The 19,588-nt window shown below is 44.6% G+C and overlaps 1 protein-coding gene across 1 annotated transcript in view; it reads left to right on the top strand.

Annotated features, from left to right (window-relative positions):
* The first annotated feature begins 338 nt into the window (after positions 1 to 338).
* PRORP (protein only RNase P catalytic subunit) overlaps positions 339 to 19,588 on the top strand; it is an 87,176-nt gene continuing 67,926 nt past the window's right edge. Inside the window, exons 1-4 of the mRNA XM_065403178.1 lie at positions 339 to 484; positions 1,823 to 3,238; positions 5,280 to 5,327; positions 11,957 to 12,089. Of these exons, the coding sequence (XP_065259250.1) occupies positions 2,238 to 3,238; positions 5,280 to 5,327; positions 11,957 to 12,089 (1,182 nt within the window). The 5' untranslated portion in view covers positions 339 to 484; positions 1,823 to 2,237. The remainder of the gene's footprint in view (positions 485 to 1,822; positions 3,239 to 5,279; positions 5,328 to 11,956; positions 12,090 to 19,588) is intronic.

Below are 19,588 nucleotides of genomic sequence, written 5' to 3'. Positions count from 1 at the left end.
GGTAAGAAGCCACTAAGGGCCCTGGCAATTACTTCCAGCGCCTGCGACCTCTCCCATACACCTCGTACGTCTCCGGCCGACTAAAGCTATTGGCGCTGACGCCCTGCCCGTAACCAATATGGCGGCCACGGACAACTAAGGCCGCTTTACTGTGCTCTGTTCTCATTGGATCCTGTGATCACATGCGTAACACGAGCCGGCAGTCTGGAATGCGGCGAGCCTCATACAGAGCCCTGATTGGCGGAGGGACCGTTCGGCGCGTGACAGAGAGCAAGTTCAGAGGAAAAGTTCTTCCTTAGGTAGAGCGACCGTCCGGCGCGGCTCCGCCATTACTTGACCCGCCCCCTTCGGCTATGAGTGGCGTCCACCAGAGCCGCTCAGCGCTGCGATACTGACACCTGCAGCGCATCGCCTGAGACAGGCCCGCATGGGGAAGGCAGCAAAGGCATGGCCCGCAATTGGACCACAGAGACTACATCCCCCAGTACGTGTTGCGCGCCCTGTATAGGCGGCCGGGTTGCATTGCCTGCTGGGAGCTGTAATTTTCAGCGTGCGGGCAGTAGTCACCGGGGCTGGGGCGTGTGAGGTGTGCGTTGTGCTTCCGTGCGCTGCAGTGAACCCTCGCCTCGCCCCCGCGACTCCGGCAGGCAGCTGCCAGGCGCTGGTGGTGCCAACGGGCTCCCCGGGATACCGCTGAGTCCAAAGGAGGCCCCTGCCTGCGCTCCGGCTCTGAATGAGCCGGCCCAGCTTGTGCGAGGGGGTCTTAGCTCCGCAGCTCATCGCAGCGTCTCAGCGGCCCAGGGAGCACGTCCCGACTGGCAGCGATTGTCTCCCAGGTCTGCGGAGAGGACGTGGACGTTGCACTATTGCCATAGGCCCAAGCACGCAGATATCACTAGTCAGGCCCAGATACCGTGAGATTGAAAACGTGCAGAGCTGCTGGAGTTAGTTATACCTGTTGATTGTTTGTCTTCTGGGGCCCAGGCTTCACGTTTTCCAGTTAATCTCTATAATCGTGCTGGCTAGAAACTTTTTTTAAAAGTGAAAGTTGAATCTCTTGCCTAATTACACCCCTTCAGCAGCGGGGGCTTTAAGAAATACACCAAATACTGTGAAACTTGTAATTAAAAATCACAAGAGCTGGCAACAAAGGTCCTCTCACAAGGATCCTTTCTGCCTCCTCCAAACACGTAAGAACGTAACATAAGAACTGCTGTAATGGGTCAAACTGATGGTCCGTCTAGCCCAGTATTCTGTCTTCCAACAGTGGCCAATGCCAGGTGCTTCAGAGGGAATGAACAGAACAGGTATTCATTAAGTGATCCATCCCCTGTTGCCCATTCCCAGCTTCTGGCAAACACACCCCTTCTCTTATGATTACACTGGCTGGATCCCAGCTATCACTATCCTTTGTGTACTTTTTAGGAAATAATAGCTTATTGGGAGGTGCCCATATTAAAAACTTGCTTGCAAAATGGTGTTGCCTCCCTCCTGAGCTATGGTTATCACTGGGAAAGCAGGTTTTGTTTAAATGGTGAGAAAAATTAATAGTCCTATATGTTTGCAGCATGTGAATGCCTGCCTTCCTGGATGTTTATCACAAGCTATAAGTGATAAGGGAGCTTTGGTAGAAGTCCCATGTTAAAATATTGGCAGTTTATCACTGGCTTTTAGGTGAGCAAATTTTGGGTGCCAGACCTAAGATAGGTTAGGTAGGTCACTTTTTTGGTTGTAAAAATGTAAACTGAATTGTAATGTTGAAGTTACTACTTTGGAGATATAAGTACTAATTGTGTATTGTTTGTGGTGTGTTTTTCTGTAGGTAATTTCCTGACCTGATTTGGATGAAAGCGACAGAACAACTCTTAGTTCTTAGGAAGTTCACATAACTTCACCCCATTTTTATAGCATATATTTATGATAAACCTTAAACAGCCTCAGAGGTTGGGCAGGCACAATAAAGTACAGAACCGCCAAGCCTCTTTCCTGGGAAGAGAGATGCCCCCTCACCCTTTGTATTAATAGTTTGGTAGTTTGAAATATTTCTTCTTTTGGTGATGAAGGATTTTGCTATTTTTGTTTTAATGAGAGTCTTAAAAGCTCCCTTGTGACCTTTATTCAAAAACTTTCACAGCTTGACATCCCTTAAGACTTTTACTATAAACTTCCTTACACAAACTTCACTTCCCACTAGATCTCTCTTGGGGAGTGTTCCCATTATATGCATTCTCCTCATCATGGCTTTCTTCCGTCCCACTAGCTTCTCGGGTTTGCAGACTTTGGGGAAATACCCCATGTTTTGGCCTGTTCCAAGGCGCCAACAGCTGTTTGCTGTCATCTTCCATCTCCCGAACAGGAAACATGTTAAATGTTTCCCTTTTACTACCACTTCTCAATCCGCAATACCAGTGGATCCCAAAGCAACTCATATGCTATCTACTAAGACCAGATCTAAAGGTAGAGATGGAGAGGAAAAGGAGGGCAGGGCCAGAGGAGACACCTCTTCTCCTCATCCTTTTTCCCTGTTCTCTGCTGGAGCTGCCAAGAGGAGATCAAAGAACCAAGAGGAACTGCTCATGATATCTAAAAAGAATGGTATCCGGCCCCCAGAAAAACCTTTGAGTGTGGCGGAATGGGAAGAGCTGAGGGGAGAATTTAAGGGAATTAGCAAGTTTGAAGATATAATGCTAGAGCAAATGATCAAATGCAACAGCTCCATAGATGTGGCCAAGTCCTTGCTGTCTATGGTGGCAATGAGAAAAGGTGACATCAGTTATAATTTATTGGTCAAGTACCTGGCTGTGTGTGTCCGGCAGGAGCAGATGGCAGAAGTTTATGATGTCTATGATATAATGAAAGTCAGATTTAAGACTTTAGAAACTGGGGCTTACAGCCTTCTAATCAAGGGGCTGAGTGGTTCCAATCGGTGGAGAGAGGCCTTGTCGCTACTGGAAGAGATAAAAAAAGTCATGACCCCATCAAAAGGGAACTATGGAGATTGTATCAAAGGGGCCCTCAATAACCAAGAAATAAACTTGGCATGTGAACTGTATCATGAAATGCTGGCTAAGGGTTTGATACCAAACTTGGATACGCTGCAGGTCGTTTTTGATACTGGCAAATGTGTGAAGGACGATCAGTTAAACAGTGAACTCTTAGGAATCCTCTTGTATCTGAGAGAAAATCAACTATATCCTGGAGAAGCTCTTATGCAGAGCATAAAGCTATGGTTTGAAAGGTAACTATTGTTTCAAAAGCAGTTACTGGTTAATGGGAATTGACTCTGTGATCCATTAAGACAGTAGTCCAAAGGCCAGTGTAAATCCCTGAAACCTTTTATCATTTTATGTTGTTTTTCCTTTTTTTTTTTTAAAGCACTGCCATAATCGCTTTATTTCTACTGTAAGTAGAAAGTTTTGCCAGGTCTGAATTTCCTATCACAATTTTTACCTTTTCATTTTTCATATTAGGGTATAGATGTAGCATATTCCGATGAGTCCCACATCTCAGAATTTTTGTCTTCACCAGTTCTCATCCTTGGTTTGTTATGTTTGATAGCAAATACTGAATGTTGATGAGTGTCAGAATTTCCTCTGATATTCTAGGGGAGAGAAATGGTAAATTGTACAAAATTGAGACAGTTTCCCTCTGTGGTACAAGAAAATAGCAAATGCCATGGGAAAAAAAATTCTGGTTCACTCCTTCTAATATGTGTTGGCTCAGAGGGTCACCAGAATAATTTCAGTAGAAGCCACTGAAGTCAGCAGATATTACAGTACACACAAGAATGAGATCTGTTGACTAAGAAAGTGCTTTTTTTACATAATCGCTTCTTAGAGTAGAACTGTAATTTAAAAAAAAAAAAATATTAGTGGGAATAAAAGAGGACAACGTCATTATATTTTGGTCAGGGGGAAAGCCTGCTCATGTAGAGTTGAGTTGGTGGGAGGAAGGGTAATAGGGTTTCCCTTTTCCCTTATCTTTCAAGACAGTTAAAGAACCTCATATATCATTGTGGCCAATGCAATGTAGTGATGTGTAGTTGGCACTGTGCTGATGCAGTGTCAAAAGGTCACAATGCAAGCGTTGCAGTGACTTTGTGTGGGATCCATAAAGAGACTTAGGCGTTGTAATGCTGAGTGTCACCGTGCCTAATGTCTAGGCACAGGAACAACATGGTGATCCACAAAGCCGAGTTATTTGCCTAGGCTCCCTGTACAATGAATGGGGAGAGATGGTTCACCTAAGAAGTGCAATCCACAAAAGCCAGCATTGGATGGAGGGCTAATCTACACTGGCAACGTTAAGTCATTGCCTCGACAGCGCTTTAACGTGGCTTGTGTAGTCGCGGCAGAGCGCTGGGAGAGAGCTCTCTCAGAGCTCTAAAAAACCCACCTCCATGAGAGGCATAGCTCCCAGCGCTGCACTCAGCAGAGTGTTTTTTCACACCCCTGAGTGAGAAAGTTGCAGCGCTGTAAAGTGCCAGTGTAGACAAGCCCTTGGTTAGCCAATTGGAGATGCTAATGACAGGGGGGTGTGCTAAACCCCACTCAGCTCTCTCAGAGATAGGTTCTTAAATCTGGGCTGCAGGGAGGTGCCTATATCTGCTTAGTGATGCATGGATGGGAACCAGCTGCCTGGAGTTAGTGGGTTTAGGTGCCTAAGCCGTTTTTTGTTGGAATGAGTTAGGCACCTGCCTCACTACATGCAAACTGGCCAGAGGAAGTGGTGCTGGTTCCCATGCCAACTTTATAATTTTTATTCAGTGGTTAGCACACTTGCCTGGGATATGGAAGACCCAGTTCAATTCCCCTCTCTCTGGCAGAGAGAGGGGAAGAAAGGATTTGAACAACAGATCTGCTTCTCAGGAGAGTGCTGTAACCCCTGAGCTATTCTGATGCAGGGCTAACTCATACACTCCTGTTGAAGCTGTTCCGCTGTAGATAAATCATGAAAGAGTGATTGGAACAGAGGGACTGGACCAAAATCTTCCACCTCCTGGAGGGGTATGCCTTAATCACTGGATTGCAGAGTTGTTCTCTCTCTGTCTGGCCCAAGGCCTGTTCCACTGTGGATAAATGCTTAAGTAGTCATATGCGGGGTGTTGCACATAAGCAGGTATAATGGATGAGCCTTCATATAATTTCTCCTTAGTGTAAACAGTTATTATTTTTATTTCTAGATGCAGACCAGAAAAAAATCTTTTGGCTGTACTGTAGTTCAAAAATGATGACACAGAAGTCTAACATTATTTATATTATATATATTTTTGTTTTTAGCATTCCAGGAGAGAAATGGGAAGGACACTTAACTACCATTAAAAATAGGTAAATACAATATTTTATGTAAAAACTTGATAAATAACGTGTTTGATTTTTTTTGCCATGAACTTTACTTTGGTAAAACAAGTAAACATAATAGAAATAGTCCTTTATTTCAAATTTCTTATTGAAATAAATTCTTTGATCATAATTTCTAACACCCACTTTTTGGTGCGTGTACAGGACTTCTCAAACCCCTGAGGTGGTGCCATGGATCTGTAATCCCGCCCCAACAGTGCCCTTAGGAAGACTCTGAGCCTGACAGTGTATGTGTCTGGTGATGGGTTTATTTATTTTGAGTTAACTTTCAGGCAGGGTTCAAAGACAGGTCTAGGGGTTGCTCTCAGCTGGGAGCTAATTAGGCCCTGCATCTTAAAGAGAGTCTGGGATACACCTGTAGCAGGAGGAGAAAGCTGTTTTGTTGACCACAGTGGGAAGGAAACGAGCTGCTTTGTTTGTAGGGCTGTTTGTTTGTTTATTGACTGTAAACCTGTATGGGAGGTGGTTAGGAGCCAGAGACCCTTGCCAAGATTATTATTTTGGTTAAAGTAAACTGTCCCTATGTAATTGCTCAGAACCTGGCCCTACCACAGGGGTTTGCACCAAAAAAATGTTAATTTGCGGTATGGACAAAATCAAGGAATTGCAAAGTATTTTCCTTCATGGACAATTTAGATACATATTTCTACAAAATATAATATACAAATATTTGTAACTTTGTGAATTTGTCTTACGTATTGTCAATCTAATTTGAAGGCCAGATTTATGTCTCGTGTATTGGCAATTGGAAACGTGTCAAAGATAAGAATGTTTTTGAGTTATATGCTCCTTAGGGTTTGTAATAAAAATAGAGTGTACAGGTGCTGACTCTTTAAAATTTCTCTTAGCTTTTCTTAAATGTGAGTGTGTATTGCATCTGGTGCTATTGAAGTCGGGGAGGGGGAGAGGAAACATTGACTGCTGTGGGAGGAGGAGTGGGCTGCTGATTTGCAGCATACAGGCTGCTCGTTTTCTTCCTCCTCCAGCTTCCTGGAGCTTGTAGGTTCTTCTAGTCCTGATAATCAGGAGCTTAAGACTTAGACTCTTCTGACTATTAATTTTTCTTTGAGAGTTAGAAAGGCTGTTTGACTTCCCAAGGTCAGTTATGGAAAGCTCGAATTCTCTTCTGCTTAGGGATTCCACATGACAATTGGTATGCGGGATCCAAACATCAGCTTGTTAAGTCTTGCATTATACCCACCACTCCAGAAAATAATTGAACAGTGCACCTAGCTATCAGGGAATGGTGTTCTTTCCTAAACCATGCAGAGGTGTGATCAGCTTTCATTCCTGAGGGGAATGTATGCTATTTTTATTCTTCAGGAACCTGCATCCAACTGTGTGCTAAAAACAATGTTACCCTGAATAGTCACTGAAACTTACCACATAGGAGGTAGTTTGGTTGGTTATGCTGCTCTTGGAACACCCACTCTGAAATGAGCCGCAACTTCTCTGTCTTTGTAATACACTTGTCAGTATTGCTGGCTGCTTTTCTGACCATTTAAGAAAGCCCCCCTCCCACCCACCTTGCCACCTTTACTGTGGCTCTTGGGTGATTGCTGAGAATTTTGCAGCATGTATGCATAATAAGAGCTATCTGAGATTACAAAATTTGAAATGTAATTTTAAGGTAGCTTTTTGAAGAGAAATTCAATACAAGAACCCAATTGTGCAAGGTGCTGAGTGCCTTTAATTCCCATTGACATTAAATGGAGGTTGAGGACACTCAGCAGGCTTTGGCTCATGGGAAACAATGTTATGAATTTGTTAAACAAAGCATAACATGTGACTTTACTTTATTCTACGATTAGATCTTTCTAACTAATATAAAGTGATACTGGCAAAAGATTCAAGGTTCAAATATGCCAGCTGTAACATACAGTCTGTAAATGTTAAGTTTAATAATTTTGGTGGAGTCTCAATAATTTTTGGGGTGGGTCTTGTGGGCTCTTAAATTGTGGAGTTTTAATAATGTTATTCTAATTTCTGCCTGTTGTACTTAGAATTATTTATCAGGAGTTTAGGATTATTTAAATAGCCAGACTTCTGATTAATACAAATGTGTGGCTTAGGCCTATGATTGCAACCAGTGGGTTGAGCATGTGGAAAGTACTAAAAGTTGCACATTATTAGTGTGTTAAGTCAGCAAATACACTGTCCGCACGATAATTCATGCAATTTTGGAATATTTTTTGTTTATGGTCTGTGTTTTGATATAGACCAGAAGTCTGGTTGTTATGCCAATTAGGTATTTATAGTTGTGTTGGGTAAGAAATATACGTCAACTCACTCTTCGCTTTTCTCTGTGCAAAAATCAGAGGAGAATGACTTACTGTTTAACATTTAAAGCTCAAAATCTATGGCAGTGTTCTAGGATTATGCATATCAGAACTTCACAAATTGATTGATGTAAAAAAGAATGATCCCTCCTTCAGTTCAAAGCATGCACAGCTGGATGAATGTAAGTCTCCAAACAGACCATTGTAAAGGGGAAAATGAGAAACATCAACATTATACTTTGCATCTATGAAAAGACCTAAGTGGGAGGATGCAAGGAAAAATCCTTTTGTCTGGCAGCCTGGAACAACTAAAGAACTGTTCAGGATAAATGACATTTTATTTATGTAATGCCTACTGGACAACCTGATGACTTGCACTTAAAAATCCTGGAGACAGTGGTTGGCATGTGCAATCTGAGGATGAGGATGAAAACAGGTCTGCTACCTCATATTTTTTGTAAAAGCCCTCAAAGTTTTCAGGGAGAGCTCAGACATGATTAGCTTAGTTCCCCAGGTGCCTACCTGGCCAAGTAACACTACAAGGGGAATTAAGCAAAATAGCTGATCCTTTGTTCCTTTATCCACTGCCACTTTTTACAAAAAAAGCGAAGGTTGGAATTGGTTGTAATTTTCATCCACAATCAAACATATAAGTTAGGTGGTTCACCCAGGATTTTTAAGAGTGTTAGATCATTAGCTTGTCTTTGAGGCAGGGATATGCAACACAACTTAATTAAAAAACATCAACAAAAACCTCATTCTGACCTCAAAGAAATTGGGGCAATCACATTTTAGTTGGGCAAATGAACTTGAGATCCAGGGTGTCCTTGTACATGGGCTTGGAGGATTTTAAAATATTTTTTCCCAAGATGGTATGTATAGAAAGGATGTGGAGAAACTGGAAAGGATACAGAGATGAATGACAAAGATGATTAAAGAGGTGGAATGCAAGCCATATGAGCAAAGGCTGAAGGAACTGGGTATGTTTAGTTTGAAAAAGAGGAGACTGGGGCAGGGAAGATATTTGAAAGGCTGCCATAAAAAAGATAGAGAAAAGTTGTTCTCTTGCCACGGAGGGCAGGACAAGAGGCAATGGGTTCAAATGACAGTATAGCAGATTTAGATTAAATCTCTGGAAAAACTTCCTAGCTGCAAGAACAGTAGGACAATGGAACAGACTGCGTAAAGTGGTTGTGAAAGCTCCTTCACTGGAGGTTTTCAAAAGGAGGCTGGATAGTCATCTGTCTTGGATAATTTAGACACAACAAATCTTGCATCTTGGCGGGGTAATGACCGTTGCGATCCCTTCTAACCCTATGATTATGTGCCTGGAACATGCTTTACATAGGGTTACCATATCTATTAAATAAAAAAAGAGGACCCTCCACGGGCCCGGGCCCCGCCCATTTCCCCACCCCCAGCCCCGCCCCAACTCCGCCCCTTCCCCACCCTAACTCCGCCCCCTCCTCCCTCCCACTCCCAGCCACGGGGAAAGGGCTGCCCGAGCGCTACCGGCTTCACGGTTTGCCAGGCAGCCCCCAGACCCTGCGCCCCCGGCCGGCGCTTGCCCAGCGCAGCTGGAGCCCGGGAGGGGAAGCGCCCAGCTGGGGGCGCAGGGTCTGGAGGCTGCCCGGCAAACCGTGAAGCCGGTAGCGCTTGGGCTTCAGGCAGCCCCCTTGCCTCCGGACCCAGCGCCCCCAGCCGGGCACTTCCCCTCCCGGGCTCCGGCAGCGCAGGGTCCGGAGGCATGGGGGCTGCCCGAAGCCGGTAGCGCTCGGGCAGCCCGGCTCTGTTTAAGCGCCCCCATGCCCGGCTCTTAAACAGAGCCGAAGAGTCAGGGGAGGAGCAGAGCCACGGAGGCTCTGCTCCTCCCCTGACTCTTCGGCTCTGTTTAAGAGCCGGGCTGCCCGAGCGCTACCGGCTTCGGGCAGCCCCCTTGCCTCCGGACCCTGTGCCCCCAGCCGGGCACTTCCCCTCCCGGGCTCTGGCGGCGCAGGGTCCGGAGGTATGGGGGCTGCCCAAAGCCCGTAGCGCTCGGCTCTTAAACAGAGCCGAAGAGTCGGGGAGGAGCAGAGCCGCCGCAGCTGGAGGCTCTGCTCCTCCCCTGACTCTTCGGCTCTGTTTAAGAGCCGAGCTGCCCCAGCGCTACCGGCTTCGGGCAGCCCCCATGCCTCCGGACCCTGCGCCGCCGGAGCCCGGGAGGGGAAGTGCCCGGCCGGCGGCTGGGGTCCGGAGGCAAGGGGGCTGCCTGAAGCCCGTAGCGCTCGGGCAGCTCGGCTCTTAAACAGAGCCGAAGAGTCAGGGGAGGAGCAGAGCCGCCATTTTCCCGGACATGTTCGGCTTTTTGGCAATTCCCCCCGGACGGGGGTTTGAGTGCCGAAAAGCCGGACATGTCCGGGAAAAAGAGGACGTATGGTAACCCTACTTTACATGATACATCTCTGATGGATTTGGAGCTGCTCAGTAATGATTTATGAATAGTGTATGTTGACCTGGTTATTGGGATGTTTACTGTCTGAATATATTGATTTAGTTTAATAGAGGGTAGCTGGCAAAATGGGATCTTCACACCTGAAGCAGTGCCTTCCACATCTACACTGCTACATTGAGCAGTGCAGTGTCTTGCTGCCTCCCTCGTGCCAGAGCCTTTCCTCACCTCAGTGAAAGGCTCCTGCTGTGGGGAGTTGCCAGAATCTTTTCCTGCTCTTCCCCCCTGCCAGAGCCTCCCCCCTGCACAGTCCGGGGCAGCAGGTTTGTATAATTTTTGGTGGTGCCCAGAACGGGTCCAAGTCCTGCCCCCTGGCCCCACACCTGCCTTGTAAGTCGATATATATTTTTTAAAATAATGTAAAAATGGACTGGAAACAGTAAGCGTTTAACAGTTTCTCTGTATTGCACAATGTGTGTGTGGGGGGGTGAGGGCTCTGGGGTGGGGCTGGGTATGAGGGGTTTAGGGTGTGGAAGGGGGCTCAGAGCTTGGGCAGAGGGTTGGGGTGTGGGGGGATGAGTGCTCTGGGAGGGGCTGGGGTGTGTGGGAGGGGTTCAGGGCTAGGGCAGAGCGTTAGGGTGAGGGGTGGTGAGGGTTCTGGCTGGGGTGTGTGAGAGGGGCTCAGGGCTAGAGCAGAGCATGGGGGTGAGGGCTCTGGCTGGGGGTGCGGGCTCTGGGGTGTGGGTGGGGATGAAAACTCCGGGATGCAGGGAGGCTGCCCCGGGGCTGGGGCCAGAGAGGAGGACTCCACGGTCCCCCCAGCCCTCTCCTTACTGGCAGCAGAGAGTTCTGGGGAGGGGCCCCCCTCTTCTCCCCGGTGGCACACTCACCTGGCACCGTCACTGCACGTGCTCCTAGGGGCTGGGCCCCCTCAGGTCCAGGAAGCCCCCTCGCCTCCCCTGTGGTGGGTGCCGGGGGGGGGAGGGCTGCCATCACATGTGTGCCTCCTCCTTCCGCAGGCAGCGGCTGCGCCGCCACCTCAGCCTGCTGCCGGCGCTGCTTCCTTTTGTAGCCGGCAGCGGCCGGCGAGGGAGCGCAGAGCGACAGGGCAGCCACCCACTGCCCAGGGCGCAGGCAGGCACGCTCCGGGGGAGGCACATGGGGATGGCAGGAGGGGCTGTGGGATGCTCCGGGGGAGGCACACGGGGCCGGGGGAGGCATGCGGGGCAGCAGGTGGGGCTGGGGGAGAGACCCGGCCCCAAATGTTGATGGAACCAGTCCCCCGGGTCCTGAATTTGCTGGAGCACGGGCACCACTGGCCCATATAACTCGCCGCCCCCCTGCACAGTTAAAAGTTCCAGCAGTGGGGAAAGACTATGTCAGAGGGGGAGTCAACATGGAAAGGCTCTGGTAGCTCTGTCAATGCTTTAGTCAATTTTAGGCTATTTCTGTGGTCCCCTCTGCAGTATCTGATCATCTGAGTTTTTAATGTATTTTATCTTTGCAACACACCTATGAGGCAGAGAAGTACTATTTTACAGATGGGGTAACTAAGATAGAGAGAGAGACTAAATGTATTTTCCAAGGTCATGCCGGAAGTTTGTGGTAGTGCTTGTAATTGAACACAGAAGTTGACCCCTAAATGTCCCCAAGGATCTGATCCAGAACCCATTGAAGTCAGTTGGAGCAGTTCCATTGATTTCCATAGGTTTTGGATCTGGCCCAAACTGGGCACAAGTCATTTTCTGATGACTTATTTATTTTTTGTTTGCACAGAAAGACGCATGCATAGTCATTTAATAAACGGAAATGAATTTTAACATATAGCTCTTTTACTATTCTTATTCACACACATGCATACTTTGTTTGTGGTTTTATTATTGTTATAGCGGAAAATGTCCAGTTTGTAACCAAAACCTGGAAGCTATTCATCTGAGCCAAGAAGAGTACAATGCACTCAAGGAAAAAATAATAAAAGATGTGATCCAGGGAACTGATACATTCAGGAAGACAACTCCTCAGGTAGGTTTCAAGGGCCTTCAGGTTTATTGACTGGAGAGTCATAAGTGACTAATGCTTAATAGGTCTAAGACCCCCTAATAATTTTTTCAACACTTAATTTCATATTAAGGGTTTTAAAAAAGTTGTGTCGTGCTAACACTATACATTTTCACTGATTTATAGTAAAATGTATTCGAGAATTCATTTTGATATTCTACTTATAATCATATCAATTTATTCTTAACCTCACTTATCATAGTTTTGTCCTTCAATTCCTTCAGTATCTCTTTAATTTTTGTCTTAATCAGTAAGAAACTCACAAATATTTTAATAATCTGCCTACATTTTCTCCACTATTTAATAAAATGAATCCAAATGCTGAACTCTTCATTCCTCCCTTCACCCTCATAATTTTTCACATCTTTCTAGTTGGTCATTCAAGGAGAGGATACCTGGACTAGAAGGATTACATTTTAAGTAGTAAATGTTAATAAATGTCAATTTCTTCCCCATCCAAAAACTAATGGAAAATATTCCATGATTCATAACTGAAATTTTCACAGGAGAAAAGTTAAAAAATACCTAGTTTTCCCTAGCAAAAAACTGGAAGTCTCTGCTGTCTCATTAAATATTGTTTCATTTCTGAAGCTTATATTTATTAAATCTTGAATGGTGGGTTTTTCAATAGCGCAATAGTTTAAGTCAAAACCAGGAAAAATCTTTGAAAATAAACATCAGTATTACCTGTCAACATTCACAAAAAATTAACACTAACCCCGCAGTCCTAAATGTACATGGGCTATGGTAATATGATATCTGCAGTGGGAACATCTAGCTTTGAACAGGGATCACTGCATACACATGAGATAGAAATGGTACAATATGTATGAAATCATGGTCAAATGCTCTTCTTATGTTTTCTTTTTTTGCTTTGCTTTGCCAGTCCTTACTCATCATCATGTGTTGACTTTAACAAATGAGCAGCCTGGGTACTTAATGAAGTTGAAAGATAAAAGACCACTAGATGGAGCCAGTGCCACATCTGAGAAATTTTGTTTGTTTTAATAGTAACAAGATCAAACCATTATGAGACTGCTGCGCTTTGCTGCTGGTGGTGCCAGAGTTCAGCTCCAACCTCTGTAGCAGGTAGCTCTGATGACCTTTAGGGAGTACAGCAGCTCCAGCTCTCTAGCACTCCTGCAGGTGAAGAAGCCCTACCAAACCCAGGAGAGTGGGGCATTACGGGGCCCATCACTGGAGGGCTATCCCTGTCTCCACTTACTACTTCATTCCTGCTGTCTCTCCTGGCACCACCCCAAAACCTTGCTTCCCCCCTGTACACACACAACATCAGAAAGGTCAGGGGAGGGATCCTGATTCCCCACAATATACTTGTCAGATTGGCACTTTCCCTGCTGGTGTTCAAGAGATGGTTTATTGGATAGAGAAGCCATATAAAGAGCTGGGCTGATTCTTCATCTCCTGTATTGGTCTCAGGGATGAGTCCCCCACCCCTGTCTTTCTGCCCCCAAGAGGATGGAGGGAGTAGAATTTGTCCCTAAACCCTGTATGCTGGCAAGAGCTGCTGCAAGAGGAGCTGAGCTGTTATCTACACACCTGACACAGCTTCAGCTCTCAGTTCTCCCCCCCTCTTCTTCCTGAACTCACCTAGCCTCTTGTTGTATGGGTCAGGGTGAAGCTGGAAGTACAGTTAACAGCTCAGCTAGGAAGCTTGTGCTTTGTGCCAGCGGCGTATAGATTACCAGCTTTCTGTCATTCCACTCCATAGTGCCAAAAAGAAGGTCTGATAACCTCTCATATTTAGATTTTAGACCTCTGATGATACCATGCACTAGATATCAGCAAGAAGAGTCTGGCTATATAAGTTTCATGATTACCTTACTCACTGTTTCTTCCCTAGTTATGTACAGAAAAAGCATTAGGTGTTTGTAACTTTTAAAACACCTAATTTTAGGGTACCCTAAGTCTCTGAACCCCATTGTTCAAGTATCTTCATATTTTTCCCACAAAATTTATCCTGGCTCCAGATTTATCCTCCCAGTTTTCAAGCTGATCTGATTTCTTTTGTGAATTTTACAGGGGCTGCAGAATCCGCTTTAAAAAAAATGTAGCAGCATCCTTAATATTGTCAAATGGCTACTGCTGCTCCACAGTATTAAAATTTAAACAAGAATTGGCAAGAATTTGTTGCATGGTAACACGAGTAATACTACCTATTTTTTAGAGTTCCTCAGAGAAATCCTGGTAAAGTAATGGGTTTATATTTCTCTGATTCCGTAACTAGTTAAGCTAATTTATGACGTTTGTTTGGGTATGTTTACGTTGGAGCTGGGAGATGCAATTTTCAGCTTGAGTAGACGTACCCAGCTAGCCCTGATCCAGCTAGCATGATAAAACCAGAAGTATAGCTGCAGCAGAGTGATGGGCTGGCCCTCCTGAGTATGATCCCATCTGAGATCATAGGTATGTACTCATGGAGCTAGCCCATCCCGCCACGCATGCTGCAGTGGCTACGCTTGTATTTTTAGCACAATAGCCCAATCAGAACTAGCACAGGTATGTCTGTTGGAGCAGGAAATTATACCTTGCAGCTCTAGTATACAGCTCATATCCTTTGAGTCCCAGTTTGAGCCCTGTGGGGAATCAGGGTCTCCCTTGTCCCCTTAACCAGGTTACATCAATAGTACCTTACACTATGAGTGTTCCCACTGGAGTCAGTGGAACTACTGATGGGGCCCAGTGCTATTCCTTGGGAGGAAGGGTATCCCTAAGCAGGCCTGGGAAATGGGGAATAAAAAATTGTTGGGGGTTAGACTAGATGACCCTTTTCTAACCCTCTGATTCTATTATCACAGTTCAGCCTCTAGTTTGGTTTAGTTGGTAACCTTCTTCCATTTGTTCTCCATGAATGCACAGCAGTTAGGGCCATATTCCCTATTGCCTATTTCCATTACCCACCCAGCTGGCTGGCAGAACCATTTGGAGTATGTAGGAGAGGGAGAGCAGATCACACATTGAACTACCCCCTAGCAGTGGGGGACCTAATTGAATAGTGTGCTAGGCCCCAGATTTGCTTGAACTAGCCCCGATACCAGTACTATAATCTGCATTGGGAACCATTGTTGTGTTAGTATTATCTTCATCTGTTGTCTGCTAGTTGAAAATCTGTTCCATTGAATTTTCTATAGTGGTGAAGGCCTGCCAGTTGTTCTTACAATTGGCTAATAGAGGGAATACCACAGAGAATTGCAGGTTGATCATCTTTTCATTACTGTAGTCTGAGTAGGCCCTGATCAAAATCCAGACATATCCTGACACTTAAAATCTTGATGTGTCGAAATCCTAATCCTCAATATCCCTCGAACATAACATTCATGTCATACATGTCTGTGTGTGCACTTGTACAACTTTTTGTGGCCCCCATTCTTGGGTGGGTTGGTCCACTACTAGCTCTCATTTGGAAGTTTAGGCTGCATAGCTGTCCCATCTGCTTCTTCCTTTGTGGAGAGGAGGGGAAATCAGGCCATGCAGAATTTCCAGAATTTTCCTCTGTTTGGGGGAGGGTTTGGGCCACCTAGTCCCTATATGTGGTTCTTTGCCTGGTTCTCCCTGAAACTGCTGCCCCCTAAGGAACCAGAGGATCTTTGTGTGTCCCTAGTTGCTAGCGATGGGTGAGAGGATTGATAGGCAAGGGAGGAAATGGAAAGACTATGGGTTTATTTTTAGTCTGTTTGTTTTGCACTAGAGTCCTCTGCAGTTGTTGGTATGGCTTATCCCTGCTTAAAGTCGGGCACTTCTTACTTCATACTGACTTCAGTCTAGAGTTCACTGTGAATGCATTTGTCATCTTCCCTGCAGTTATAATGATCTTCTGTATCTTCCCCCGGTCCCCCAAAGTAACATGCCACTTTAGGACTACTTACAAAGCATCTATACCATATTGAACTGAGTCTTTAGGGACAGTGCATACATCATTGTGGAGAAAGAATTAGAGACTATATTCTCAGTTTAAAAAATAGTCTACTGGCTTTAAGTATTGAGTACAAGTGTTGGTATAGTGAAAATAGCCCTTGCTTGTAAAATACACTCTGGAGTAACTCCAATCTGCTTTATTCACCTTTTCTATCTTTCTTTATTCCCCTTTGCTGTTTGTACCCTTTGCTTATCCACTACTGCTCTTCTCTGACCTTCTCCCAATCTTGGTATTACTGGTGCAAATACTCCCTCCTTTTTTAATTGTCAAGACATATTGAACTGCCATCCTGTATCATGCCACCTCATTGACTTATTGTCTTCTTATGAATCTCAGACAAGTCCAGAGAATAGAACACAGGCCTGGGAGGCAGGAAAACTCGGTTTTGTTCTGGTTCTGCTGTTAACTTTTTGTGATCTTGAAGAAGTCCACTTATCTTTTTGTGCCTCAGTTTTTCCCATCTGTCTGATGGGCATAATGACACCTACTAATTTTTATAAAGCACTCCGAGATCTATGGTGGAAAAGAGCTATATCAGGGCCAAGTATTGTTATTGCTGTTTTTGGTCTCATCTATATATTTTGATGTATTCCTTTTCTATTAATTCTCTGTAATCCTATTTATTTAAGCTATGAAACATACTGGAATAAAGTTTATATGAAAGATGATTGACCTCAGTGGTGCTGGCGTGTGTGCTGTACAGTTCAGTTCACCTTGTAGTTCATATTAGAAATGTTAACACTCTCTGAGTATGCGGGCATGCTTATCTGTCATTTGAGTTGTTATACAGTTAACACATGAAACCCTGTTATTCGTATTAGTTGCCATAAGTAGGAAATTATTGACTGAATTTGAAGCTATCGTGATAGCTCGGTATGGCTCTGCAGGGTTTTTTTTAGCCAAATGAGTGTGTTATGCTCTGCAATAGCTTAGTGTGCTCTTTTTTCTTTCTTTTTATGATCAAAATCAGAGTTCATACTATCTTCTTTCCAATTATTGGTCAATAACCAGAGCTTGAAAAACTTTTCAGGAAACTTGTTTGTGATAGCTCTGACAAAGCACTTCTCGCTCTAGCAGGTTGAGAGAGGTTGGACCCTTAAAAATCACATCCTCCTGATTATCATCCAGTTACCAAACAATTTAGAACTTTATAGGTTAATGACAATATTTTCTTAATTCCACCCTTAAACCTATTGGCACCTAGTTCAGACCCTGAACCTTTTGTGTAATGTGCTTCCAATGGGTAACTCCACTTAATAAGCTGGCCTGCATATTACATAGTAACTTTAGTTTTCACATGATGGAAAGATACTGGAACAATCAAACTTAAACAATCAATTTGTAAGCACCTAGAGGATAATACAATTATAAGAAATAGCCAGTGTGGATTTGTCAAGAAAAAATCATGCCAAACCAACCTAATTCCCTTCTTTGACAGGGTTACTCGCCTAGTGAATAGGGGGAAGCAGAAGACATGATATACACCCCACCTCGATATAACGCTGTCCTCGGGAGCCAAAAAATCTTACTGCGTTATAGGTGAAACCACTTTATATTGAACTTGCTTTGATCCACCGGAGTGCGCAGCCCAGCCCCCCCCCCCCCGAGCACTGCTTTACCGCGTTATATCCGAATGCGTGTTATATCGGGTCGCGTTATATTGAGGTAGCAGTGTATCTTGATTTTTAGTAAGGTTTCACACTAGATTCTCATAAGCAAACTATGGAAATGTGGTTATGATGTATTTACTATGACATGGGTGCACAATTGGGTTGAAAGACTATACTCAAAGAGTATTTATCAATGGTTCACTGTCAAACTGGGAGGGCGTATCCTGTGGTATCCCACATGGTCGATCCAGTTCTATTCAATATTTTCATTAATGATTTGGATAATAGAGTGGAGAGTATGCTTATAAAATTTGCAGATGATACCAAGTTGAAAGGGGTTGTAAGCACTTTGAGAGCAGGATTTGAGCACCTTGGAGAATTGGTCTGAATTCACCAAGGTGAAATTCAGTAAAGATAAGTGCAAAGTACTTCAGTTAAGAAGGAAAAATCAAATCTACAACTACAAAATGGGGAATAACTGGCAGAGTGGTTGTACTGCTGAAAAGGACCTTGGGGTTATGGTGGATCATAAATTGAATATGAGCCACTATGTGATGCTATTGTAACAAAGGCTGCTATCATTCTGGAGTGTATTAACTTGAGTGTCTGTAAGACATGGGAGGTAATTGTCCCGTTCTACTCAGCACTGGTGAAGCCTTTGCCTACTGTGTCCAGTTCTGGGCCCACAGTTTAGGAAAGATGTGGACAAATTCAGGAGAGTCCAGAGGAGAACAACAAAAATGATAAAAGGTTTAGAAAACCTGACGTATGAGGAAAAGCTAAAAAATATTGGGTATATTTAGTCTTGAGAAAAAAAAGATTGAGGAGGGGCCTGATAACAGTCCTCAAATATGCTAAGTGCTGTTATGTACAGGATGGTGATCAATTATTCTCCATGTCTACTGACGGTAGGACAAGAAGTAATGGGGCTTAATCTGCAGCAAGAGAGAGACTTAGTGTTAGATATTAGGAAAAGCTTTCTAACTATGAGGCTAGTTAAGCTCTAGAATAGGCTTCCAAGGGGATTTGGAATCCCTGTCCCTGGAGGTTTTCAAGAACAGGTTGGACCAACATCTGTGAGGGATGGTCTAGTTTACTTGGTCCTGCCTCAGTGCAGGAAGCTGGACTTGATAACCTCTCGAGGTCCCTTCCATTCCTACATTTCTGTGATTCCGTTGCTTCAAAGGGCAGCACTGTGTAGAGAACATTATATTGTTTGTCAAGGGTCAGAGATGAGATTAATTATGGCAAAGTCTAGATTGGAGTGTAAATGTTTCACTTTTCTAACTAGGTGCAGATGGAAAAAAGTGCTTTGGCATCCAGGAGCAGCCCAGGTTGTAATAAAATACTTAGATTTTACACCAATGTTACAAATGGTGGTCATACGACCTCTGACAGTGGCACATCACTAGCTCTTCTGGCTGCTTCCCCCAACCCACCAACATCATCTCAGTCTTATTCAAAATGAATCACGGGAACTAACCAAGTTTGTGTAGGCACTAGTTAATTTGTTCCACTGCACCATCTGGATCAGACTTGATAGAAACAAAGAGCTGGGTTTCATCAGCATATGGAGCACATTGCAGTCCATGTTTCCCTAATAACCAATCCTCCAGTGACACCTCTTAGGAAGAAGCTTTTTCCATACACATCAACAACAGCTTCTGATCCATAGTGTAAAAGGCTGCTAATAGATGTAAAAGAATCAGCCTGAACACTTTTTAATTGTCAGTTTCTAGGAGGAAATAATCAACTAGTGCCACCAGCACAATTGTTGTCTCATGCCCAAGCCTATATCTGATAGAGCTCATGCAAATTTGAGGACTCCCAAAACTCTCATAGTTTTCTGGCTGCAACTCGCTCTATGACCTTTCCCAAAAAAGGGAGATTGGAAAGTGGTCAGTTGTTAAAATTGT

The sequence above is a fragment of the Emys orbicularis genome, chromosome 4 (genome assembly GCF_028017835.1).
Source record: "Emys orbicularis isolate rEmyOrb1 chromosome 4, rEmyOrb1.hap1, whole genome shotgun sequence".
NCBI lineage: Eukaryota > Metazoa > Chordata > Testudines > Emydidae > Emys > Emys orbicularis.
This window is presented reverse-complemented; position numbering and strand designations above follow the sequence as displayed.